General features: G+C 41.2%; 2 protein-coding genes across 2 annotated transcripts in view; one reads left to right on the forward strand and one right to left on the reverse strand.

Annotated features, from left to right (window-relative positions):
* The window catches only part of soga1 (suppressor of glucose, autophagy associated 1), an 88197-nt gene that overhangs the window by 29298 nt on the left and 46898 nt on the right, over positions 1-12001 (reverse strand). Inside the window, exon 5 of the mRNA XM_053424554.1 lies at positions 3922-3984. Within this exon, the coding sequence (XP_053280529.1) occupies positions 3922-3984 (63 nt within the window). The remainder of the gene's footprint in view (positions 1-3921; positions 3985-12001) is intronic.
* Positions 5392-8514, forward strand: LOC128442219 (E3 SUMO-protein ligase ZBED1). The gene is made up of 3 exons (XM_053424555.1): positions 5392-6584; positions 7015-7634; positions 7771-8514. Exons 1-3 carry the CDS (start codon positions 5468-5470, stop codon positions 8170-8172), a joined length of 2139 nt encoding a protein of 712 aa, XP_053280530.1. The 5' UTR covers positions 5392-5467; the 3' UTR covers positions 8173-8514.

The following is a 12001-nucleotide window of genomic DNA, read 5'->3' on the forward strand; positions in this document are numbered from 1 at the left end:
TTCAAATTCGATGTTCTTTCATTACATGAAAAAAGTAATTACGTTATGAGAATAAAGTCATAATCTTAGGCTCTATGTCATTTTACGATATCTTTTAACTTGAGGAACATGGACCATCTTGTAAAGTTATACTTAAGTGTAGGTTCTTATGAATAATATAATAATAATAATAATATTTTAGCTCTTCAGCACCACATTATGATAAATATCAGGAGTTTGAGAAGATTCGGTAAGAAACTGAGTCTATTCTGAAGAAAGAACCACATGGTCTCAGAGGAAATTGCCTGTTTTGTGGAGGAGGAAATGTTTGGTAGTGGGCAACTGTGTAGTGTTGGTCACATCTGCTTGTTATTCAAAGAGGTTTCATAGTTTCACACTGAGATTGGTTGAAGACTTTGACTCAAGGCAGTTTAGAACTCTGACGAGGGTTCTACTTGCTGGTTTTCCGCTATTTAATTTCGTATATATTCGCTTAATATTACATTAAAAGATTTTTTTGCGGATCCCTGAATGTCATCAGGCCAAGCATTAACTTGAAGCACTTGGAATCTCAACGTGGAGCTGATGGTGTTTTGTTCTGCTGTATTCTCTGAACCACAGTGATGTTTAGACATCATCCCTGGTAATTACAAGACATAAATAAACTCTTTGCTTGCGGCCAGTTGACCCCGAGCCACAACTCCAAACAGTACTGCAACTCAACAGGGAAGAATTGGCTTTTTATTCTATTTAAAATCAAGTGGAACTTAAACACAAAAACATATGACAAAGACCTAATTGACTAACTTGTGGCTTTCAGCAACCAAATGGTGAGGTCAGAGTCATGTTGTGTTTGTTCCTCGTGAGCTTTTCATATTATCAAAAACAAAGAAAAAGACACTCCAGCAAAGTCAGTAATTTGTGCTTTGCCTCAGAAGTTATATTTATATTGTATATTTATATACTAGCAGCTAAATAGCATGTTATTTTTCCAGGAGTTGGTGTTGAAGACTAAATAAGAGATAAAATACGATTGATACGGGGCTTAGATTCATCACACAAGCACAACTCCAGATGAATTATGAAGAATGTTCCACTGTCTCTGTGGGATGTGTGATATCAGCAACTCTTTGCTAATAGATTAGCTAAACCAAGAGGGTTGACCCTGATATTAAATCATAGCCATTTCAGGGTGTTGTGATGTTTTGATGTGCCCCTGATGCAGCTGTTAACTCAACCAATAAGAATGAAACAAGGAGACAAATGTTATGAAAGTGTAACAATTCAGATTTATCCCAATTGAAGACCAATGGTATTCAAGTGTGCATGTGTATTTCTCACTGCAACACATCTCAAATTGGGATGCAAGTACTGCTGACCTGAAGTGACCCCGTGCACCCACTCCTCAGACGCAGACGTCTGTTTGTTTTATGGCCTGTGGAGTATTTCCCAGCACATTAAGAGAAGCCAGGCGAAACGCATTTACAACCATTTATGGTATGTGGCTCAGAGAGGAAGAGGAGGGCTGCTGTGAGAAGTTGCAGAGAGAGCGAGGTGAGGAAGTTAACCTTCACTGAAAACAGCTTCTGTGGAGAAAAGTTTCAAATCCTTACGTCTATGAACATCGTCATTCTCTAAAAACCTTAGCCAATGTACTTCAAACTCTCTTTTTTAAAAAGGGGAAATTATTAATGTTTTTTTGGGGTCTTGAAAAATAAAGAAGGGATGGGGAGTTCGGAAAAGCTGCGGAATGTTGAGATATCAAGTGTGATGTTGAGACCTGATCTTTAATCCAAAACAAAATAAAAAAATAAGTACAAAAACATCTACAGGACTAGACGGAGGCCAGAAAAGAGGAAGAGATGAGGTGAAAATGAGACGGAATACAGGAACTGCTGTTTTATCAGCTTCATACTCCACACAGCTGGTTTGGACAGATAGAGCGAGAGTGTGATTCCCCCAGAAGAAATAGGCCAGAGATGACAAATCGAGACACAAACAGCAGAGTCAAGAGCTCAGAGGTAACAAACAAGCACTTGAGGGATCAAACACGCAAATTTCTGACATGACAGTTCTGTTCGGTGGCACCAGTGAAGTTTTACATGTTAACTCTTACTGATTTAAGGAGGATGTGAAAAAAAAAGGTGTTAATCTGCTGCGTGAAGTTAAATTAGTGAGTCAAACACTAGAGGCCGCAGGGCTGCTCCAGGGTTTACACATACATCAATAATGTTAATGTTAATTGTTTACATTTTATTTAATCAGATTCTCTTTATTGAATCCAGATCATATCGAACCATGATTCTAATTCATCACAGCCGAGTATAAACTGCAGGTCATCAAACTGTGTCAAAAGCTAAAACCATCTTTACGTTCATCAGATTGATGTGCAAACCATAATCCATAAAATGACATGAATTATTGGTCATAAATGCTGAGCTACCTCATGATACATTTCGGCTAAAAGATAGGAGAAAGCTTTATCTTACCGTGAATAAATGAGATGCTAACTGACATTTGCTATTTGACTGCATCTTTTAGCGCCGTAGCTGGGACATCCTGTAATAATGCCTCACTTTCAATACCTCGCTGTAGGAAATGCTTTATCATATTACATGGAGTTTCTATACAGAATATAATGAGCTGCTCATGTTGAAACACCGGAGGAAATAAAGGCTTCAGCTGATGTCAAATATCTGTAGAGATGACACCTCCGGCAACACTCGCACTGAAAACTGACTGACTTTTTATCTGCATTTTATTATTATTATTTGTTACAGTTGAGTGAATCTGCTGGTATGAGTATGAAGAAAAGGATCCTGAGAAACACATTTACTGTCTAATAGCAAATTACTGTCAATTTTATAAATAACCTTTGGCAATAAATACAGAACAGTGGATTTAACACTAATTGACACAGAGACACCTTGGTATTGACTCTAATATTGATGTCACCTTTTTTCTCAAGCTCTTCATCCTTTCTTTGTTTCAAAATGTCTACTCTTTCAATATCACTCATTGTCCACTCTTCTTTCTTATAATTTTCTTTTCCATCTTTCTAGCCAAAAGGTGGGTAACATGATGGTGGCTGTCTGAGAAAGAAAAGTAGAGTAGTGTCCACCTTATGGACACGTGGTTAAATGATAAAGGCAAGAGGGACTCCAGCGAAGTGCATCATTTGTGTTGAATAGCCGGATATTCTTCTATTGCTATTCTACGATTGATACGGGACTTAAATTCATCACACAAGCACAACTCCAGATGAATTATGAATAATCCTCCACTGTGTCTACGAGATGTGTAACACAGGCAACTCTTTGCTAATACATTAGCCAAAACCTTGTTGAGAAGGACAATTTGTGAAGGAGTCTTGTAACGGCTGCAGATCTGCATGAACCAGACAGAGTAAGTTGTTTTCCTCGAAGAAGTGTGACAGGGCAGATTTATGACACACCACCTCAAGATATTCAAAAACACTGAAAGGGCATCACAAGAACTGTTATGTGTTTCTTTCTGGTGTGGCGTGGGGTCACACTGAGTTAGATACAAGAAAGGAATTATTGTCTTTGAACGCTAAGCCTTCTCTAGCGGGTGCAACGGGAGTTGCTCCGGCCAATTCTATTCATCTTTACTGTTTTGCACTCTTCTCCTCTTTCTCTCCATCACGTCCTGCAGGTGTTTTAACTCAACACACAGTTACTCATGATTCCGCAATGTAACCTTTTATTTTCGTCTGGTGGTGGTGGTGTGTGTGTTTGTGTGTGTTGATGTGTGTGTAGTTACTGAAAATCTTAGTATATCTTAGTGATTCGCTGGACTGTCTGGGGATAAACAGAGCAGTGTGTGTATGTGTGTGTGTGTGTGTGTGTGTGTGTGTGTGTGTGTGTGTGTGTGTGTGTGTGTGTGTGTGTGTGTGTGTGTGTGTGTGTGTGTGCGTGTTACCTGTGGACCGAGCTTCTTGTCAGGTTTGTTGTTGGGTCGTGCTCCTCTTTTCTTCTGGGAGTTCTGCAACAAACACACAAACAGAGTCTCATTAGTAAGACAGGACATGACAGCACATTGACAATGAGCTGCTGTACAAGAGATGCAGAAGAAGATTGGTCTGGAACTAAACCGAGCGCGTGAGGAGAGTACTTATACTTAGAAATAAGAACGATGTCCTTACTTTTCAATTAACTGTTTTAATGATAAATAAGTGAATAAGTAGTTGAACGGTAGCAATGACATTCAGGTCATCAAAGTTCTCAGACACCAACGGACGATCTATGAGCTGAACTAGGTCTCTCTTGGTAATAACATCATATTTAATAAAAATGTCAAAAATCTCCCACAAGGACAATCTGTACCATTTACTGATGCAAACGAGACATGAAGAGGATTTCAACAGATATGATAAAAAGTTCACATTTCAATTTCAGACCGTTTTACCCCTGAGGCGGTCACTAATAGCCAAAGTCAGTAACTGCTTTATGTTGTTCATCCGTGTCTGCAGAGTGTATCTGAGAAAATATTTTTGGGGTGGCTGAACAAAACAAATGTGTTGTGTCAATCATTTTAATAGCGTGGCCACCTCTATCACACAGCTGTGGTTTCATTATCACTATTTTATCTCTAAACCTCAACCACCATTTGTAGAAACAATGAAATGTCCGATGTACAGAAGCTCTATAAGTTCTGTAAACAAGGACAGAGTTACAACACAATTCAACACAAGAAGCCACGTGCACACATACGCACACAAACAGCTAGGATATTGTATGACACAGTTCCCCTCTCTCTCTCTCTCTTGTGCTGAGATGACCCAGTTGCCATTGCTATGGTGATGTTGATAATTCCCATAGTGATTTTAATTACCACATCGACCCTGATAAGAGTGGGGAATTACAGCTGTGAGGTGAGGAGAAAGAGAGCCACCGGAGGGCTTAAACGGAAATATGAAAACTAAGACAAAGGCGAAGACAAAAAGAGAAAATCAAAAGCATGGAGCATGGACCCAACGTAGGAGCTAATGACAACCAACAAAAACACTGGGCTGCTCCGTGTACAACTGACACACACGCATCATCCTCTGCTCATCCAAGTGTCTGCCAAGTGCATCAGGCTCTCATAAATCATCATCGTTCCTTCTCTTTAGAGCCAAGACCAATCTCACGCACGCACGCACGCACGCACGCACGCACGCACGCACGCACGCACGCACGCACGCACGCACGCACGCACGCACGCACGCACGCACGCACGCACGCACGCACGCACGCACGCACGCACACACACACACACACACACACACACACACACACACACACACACACACACACACACACACACACACACACACACACACACACACACACACACACACACACACACACACACACACACACACACACACACACACACACTAGGGCTGACCGATAAATCGTATTTTCATCGTCATCGCGATATGAACATGCGCGGTTAACACATCGGAAAAGATGCCTGAAACGCGATGAATAAAAATCATTTTATTTACACGCGCCATGTATTCACACCCAGCATGCGAACATTTGACCTATCAGATGGAGCCCTGGATACATGCGCCATGCATTCACACCATTTGGCTAATCAGATGAAGCAACAGCTAGCCGTCGGCGCCGGCAGCGTCCCCGGGTCCTATGTTCCCCCGGGTCCTATGTGTTCCGGAGCCACCCTCAAATTAGTTGGTGTTAATTTTGTGGCGACTGCGAGTCTATGTAACACGATGGCGGAGAAAGGAGAGAATAGCGAGGAAAATGTGGTTGACGAAGACCTTGTGGTGAAAAAGAACTGCACTTCTGCAATTTGGAGTTATTTTGGATTCCGTAGCGACGACGTGTTACAAACACAGGTACTGTGTAAAACATGCCGAACAGCTGTGGCAACTTCCAGAGGAAATACAACAAACCTCCATCACCACCTGCAACACAACCATAAAGAACTACACGAACAATTCAAAGCTAGCCAAACCACAAAACCAAAAACGGTGAGTAGCAGCAAATCTAAAACCTTGCAACAGTCCATTTCTCAGAGTTTTGCGTGCGTGACTCCTTACGAGAAAACATCCAAACGCCACGGAGAAATAACAGAGGCCATAACTCGTTATTTGGCTAAGGACATGATGCCTATAAACACAGTGACCAAAGATGGTTTTGTGAGTCTGATAAGGAAACTGGACCGAAGATACAGCATTCCATCACGCAATTATTTTTCCCAAGTCGCCATTCCAAAAATGTACGACACATGCAGGAAGACAGTGGAATCGGAACTGGGTCAAATTGAACACTACGCCTGTACCACAGATCTTTGGTCCAGTCGAACGACAGAGCCCTACATCAGCCTCACTGTACACTTCCTGGATCAAGACTTTGAACTGAAAACGCGATGTCTACAGACAGCCTACTTCCCCGGAGAACACACTGGGGAAAACATTGCGTGTGGACTACGTGAGGCTTTGACCAGCTGGAATTTGCGGGAAGAGCAGCTAGCTTGCATCACCACCGACAACGGGTCAAACGTTGTGAAGGCCACCGAACTCAACCACTGGGTCAGACTTCAGTGTTTTGGCCACAGGCTGCATCTTGCCATCGGTAAGTGTAAATTAATACATTTGCTTTACGTGGCATTATTGTTATCTATTGCCGTCTTATTTTGTAATATTATTGTTTTATTATTGTTTTTGTTATTTATTGTTATTATTTTATATTGTTTTTTGTTTTTTGAGAACCTCTGTGTCTATTGTTTTGTAACCTATTGATTTTGAGCTCATGCCTACAAGTTAAACTACTACTACATGCCACATAATGGTAGTCTGTCTAGTCCCTGAATCATTACTTTGTAATTACTGTAGTTAACTAGTATGTAGTCCCTGAATTATTACTTTGTAATAATTGTAGTTAATTATGCAGTCTCTGAATTATTTCTTTGTAATTATTAGAAAATTGTTAGATTTTGCAGTTAGGCTACAATGATTACTGGTAGGTTTTAATATTTTTTTCATGTGTTTTCCTGTCTTTCCAGAAAATGCTGTTAAAGATGACAGCCGCATTGCCCGTGCTGCTGGGCTTTGTAAAAAATTGGTGGGACATTTCTCCCACAGCTGGAAGCAGAAGATGGCACTGAAAGAAGCACAACAGGAGCACAACCTCCCAGAGCACTCACTCATCACAGAATGCCCAACTAGGTGGGGCTCGAGGCAAAAGATGATGGAGAGGATCTTGGAGCAGCGGCAAGCCATATCTAATGTCCTCTCGGCAGACCGAAAAACACGGCATCTGGTTCCCTCCTGGCAGGACCTGGATGTACTGGAGTCTGTAAACCTGGCATTACACCCTTTGCAAGTATTTACTGATGCTCTTTCCGGGGAAAGCTATGTGAGTGTTTCATATGTGAAACCAGTCCTTCATCTCTTGAATACATCAGTTCTTGCAGAAAAGGAAGATGACACCAATTTAACCAAGACCATTAAAGTGAAAATCCTGGATTACATGAATACAAAGTATGATGACCCAGCAACACAAGAACTTCTGGACACTGCATCCTTCATGGACCCCAGGTTCAAGGTCAGCTACATCAGCAGCGAAAGAGTCCAAGACATCAAGACCAGGGTGATGTCAGAAATGAAAGAAACAGCACGGAAGGTAATTGGGTTATACATTTGACATGAGCACTGGTGGGATACAAGATGTCACAAACTGTAATCAGATGGTGCATTATCTGAATGTGAATGGAACATGTGTATTTTTCTATGTATTCTTAATTGTCTCTCTGTTTTAGGAGGGAACACCTTCTGACAACACTGAGGCCCAAAGCATGGATCCACCCAGCAACAAGAAGGCAAAGCGATCATTGGGCAGTTTGCTCAAAACAAGTCCAGGCCCCACCACTCCCACCGCATCTTCCATGCAGCTGGAGCAAGCTCTTGAAGCTGAACTTAACAGCTACTTGCTGTCCCCCACCATTGACAGTGAGGCAGACCCTTTGGCTTGGTGGAAACTCCACCAGGTCACCTACTCAAGGCTGAGCAAACTAGCTCGGAGGTATCTTTGTATAGCTGCCACTAGTTCACCCTCTGAGAGGCTATTCAGCACATCAGGGAATGTGGTAACATGTCAACGTGCATGTTTGAAACCCAGCAAAGTCAACATGCTGGTTTTCTTGGCCAAGAACTTGCCCTAAAGAATAACTTGCCATAAGGGTAGATTTTTTTTTTCCTGATTGTATCTTGATTTAGTTATTTCAATTTTCCCCCGCATACTATAGATCTCTGCACCTTGTTGGGCGGAGTCGAGGGCCTTGATGATTGTAATGGGAGACATTAGTTATTTTAAATTGCCATGCCCATGTTTAATTTATATTTATTTAATTATTTAAGTTGTTTTCCCCCAGATATTTTTTTATTTCAAGAGTTCAATGGTTTTGTTCAGTTTAGAAGAAAATATTTTAAATAGAGCAGGGGAAATTAAACTTCGTTGGGTGTTCATGTTGTGCACTTTGTTCAATAAAAGTTAAATAAAATAATTTATTTCATTTCTTTATTCAGTGGGCATAGGCTATTCAATGTTTGGGGTCTATGTTAGCAGTGTACCTATTATAGCAGAAAGACAGGAACTGTATAGCTAATATGCACACTTCAATATTTGTTTATTTATCGCAAGTCATATCTCATCGCAATATTGAACAATGGTATCGCACATCGCAGATTTTCCTCATATCGTGCAGGCCTAACACACACACACACACACACACACACACACACACACACACACACACACACACACACACACACACACACACACACACACACACACACACACACACACACACACACACACACACACACACACACACACACACACACACACACACACAAACGCTGCAGTGCAAGTAGCGAAGCTCATCTGGCTCTGTCCGTTCCCATGGAAACAAGCTACTCTCGCTGCAAAGAACCACCAGCAAAAAAAAGAAAGAGATGGAGAGAGGGAGGAGGATGGAAAAAAAATATAAATAAATAATACTTGGGTCCTTTTTTAACATTGTCTTCCCAAAATATAAAGTGCATGTTTGAAGTGACTTTGTTCAATCACTGCGGCCTTTAAACACTGAGGGTAATAAATTCTCTCTCTCTGATTTTTCTTTTCCACAACTCTGTTGCTCTTTTTACCCCCACCTCGTCCCACTCTGCCTCACCTCTCTCCATCCTTTCATCACCTCTGCCCTTTCTTTCTTCATCCCACTCCCTCTTATCTCTTCATCACTCTTTGGGATATTTCCCAACCGTTTAATATTTCATCACCCGCTGTCCTTCTCCTCCCTCTTGTCCCTCCCTTCACTCCTCCCTCCATGTCCTGGTCTCCTAGTTTTTCAGGGGGCAAACAGTCTATAAATGGAAGTAAACTGACTGATCAATAAGCCTAAAAACAGATTTGGGTCCTAGTGGATCAGGCTTTCAGCTGAGCAGTGTTGACATGCAGAGAAGGGCCTGGATGGAGTTAGACGGAAATTAATTCGCACTAGACTCTTGAGAGGGAGCTCATGAGGCTGAATATCACACTGAGCTTCATTTGCATGAGTGACTGCTGAATTACCAGCAAGACCAAAAGTTGCAAACAACACAAATACTGATGTGGAAAGCCTGATCAATGGAAACCGATGCTAATAGGGGTTCAAAATATTTGATCAACCAATATATCGGATGATACATATCTTTAATGTAATGCTTCTTAAGATGTCTTTATCATAAATAACATAATTATAAAGCAAACACATTGGACACAACAAAATATGCAATTTAGTAAAGTAAAGTTGTGCATGTTTGCAAACATATCAAGCCAATACCAATATGTTATTTGTCAGATTTTTATCAAAGATCTCCACTGAATAGCCCTGACTGTGACATTACTCACTGTAAAATACAAAATTGCAGCATCGACTGACAAGTACTTACCTGAACAGCCTGAGCCACAATATGCTGACTCAGTGTGTTAAACAATTGTGAAATTGCCTGTCAGAGTTGCCACCAATTACAAGTTGCATCAGCTCGAAAACCACTGCCTGAACTCTCCTTTTACAGTCAACTGGGGAACCAGTGCCTAGAGCAGAAAATATGATGATTCCTAAAGTTTGAATTGGTGATCCTGCTGAACTGTGTGTCTTTGGGTCACTTCTATTACTAAGATGCTACTTCTCAGACAAGGAGGTTTTGTTTTTGTCTGCTTTTTTTTGTCTGCTGTTAGTTAGCAGGATTATGCAAAAACTACTGGATGCATTATCATATAACACAATTATATAAAATGCGCACACACACACATACTCACACCCACACTCACACTGGGCCCTGCACCTGATGAGATGGCAGGTTGACTTCCATGTTATCTGATAACATATTCAACAGCTCCTGGCTGCGTCCTTTGCTCTTTGCAGCAGCTGCAGTGAAGCTTTTGTCAGGCAACATGTCACTGAATTCGACAAAACCCATACTGTCAATTCTATACAGGAGAAGTGCTTATGGGAGGGGAGATGGACGGGTTTGAGAAAACGTGGGGGAAAGGATGAAAGGAGAGATGGAGACGGCAGAATGAAGAGGTAGATAGATTTTCAAAGACAGAAATGCTACACAGGTCCCCCGTTGGCCGACCGCGCTCGTGGATGGACGGAAACTGATCCAGACAGGAGAGGGAAAGAGGGAGAGACCGTTACTGACAGCGAAAAATGGAAAGAGAGACACATAACAATTGTGATGGCAGAGTGAGAGAAAAAGGAGGAGTGAAAGAAAGTGAGAGATGTTGTCGTTCCTGCATCATGGATGAGGAGGCACAGCGGTGAGAACTGTCCTCCTCCCAGTCCAATCTGATCTGCTGCCCAACCAGGCGTGACAGCAGGGCGGGATCAAACACACGGACAGACCTGCTCAAACACCCCGAGGAGAGTCAGCACAGTCTGGAGGAGCACAGCGGGAAATGTTGACGGGTTGGCTGCATGGAATGTACGAATTGTGAAACAATACAAACTGATGTGGAAACTCTGGATATGATCTCTGCAAGGTTATGAATATATCGATGCAGCAATATAACGTTCGCCTGACTCGACAGACATGATAATCAATATGCGGAAACTAAATATAGAGGTTTAAATTGTATAGTTCTATATTTCTGTGAACATTTTTTAAAGACTAAAAAAGTTACTCTAATAAAGTGTTTCTGTCAGTTTGGACTTTTGACAGTTTATGGTTATTTTACATAAGAATGATGAAACATTACGACATTGACAATTTACAGTGTGTTTGTTAAAAGAAGCACTGAGATTGGACTTTATTCACTTTTTTGACCATTGTTTCATCTCAGTAAAGAAATACACAAATTCTGCAATCTACCCCATTAGAGATTGTATATTCTTTACCGAGCCAGATATCATGATGTATCGTTTCACAACTGTCTTGCCATATTTAGATTAATACAGAATTAGCATTAATACGGACCCTGTATCGCATATTGTGTCACGCGGTTACGCTGTGATTCTGACCCCCGGTTAGGATCCTGTTAGCAGAAAACAAATAACACAAAAAAACAATGAAAACAGTGTTAAAAACTGATTCAGCGGCAGAGCATGACATTCTATAGGAAAAATTCCTATATGTCATGATATGAAGTTAATTCAAATGGCTGAAAATTGACACAGAGAAATAATGGTGTTAATCAGCCTAATCAGACAAAATATGGAAATAAAAATAACAGCTGCAAATGCACTTACTAAACATGTTCAAAACTGCTGAACTAAGATATGAGTCCTGTCGTCTGGGTGACACAAGCATCATCTTTTTTTTTTTTTACAGTGTGCTGATGTGGTTTCCACACAGACATGGTTTTAACAGCCTCTTCTGGTTACGGCCTGTCACACAGGTTAAATGACAATAGATGAGATTGCTTTGTGACAATGGGAGAGGAAGCAGCTGAGAGATCAGATTTGCTTTTAGTGCACAGTCTCACCTCAACCGACCAAGCATTAACCC

Source organism: Pleuronectes platessa, chromosome 6 (genome assembly GCF_947347685.1).
Source record: "Pleuronectes platessa chromosome 6, fPlePla1.1, whole genome shotgun sequence".
Lineage (NCBI taxonomy): Eukaryota > Metazoa > Chordata > Actinopteri > Pleuronectiformes > Pleuronectidae > Pleuronectes > Pleuronectes platessa.

Excerpts from the sequence above, each read along its gene's own strand:
- LOC128442219 (XM_053424555.1), top strand. The coding sequence starts at position 5,468 with ATGAATAAAAATCATTTTATTTACACGCGCCATGTATTCACACCCAGC. Across the intron at positions 6,585-7,014 it reads CAGGCTGCATCTTGCCATCG|AAAATGCTGTTAAAGATGAC; the intron begins GTAAGTGTAAAT and ends CTGTCTTTCCAG. Across the intron at positions 7,635-7,770 it reads TGAAAGAAACAGCACGGAAG|GAGGGAACACCTTCTGACAA; the intron begins GTAATTGGGTTA and ends TCTCTGTTTTAG.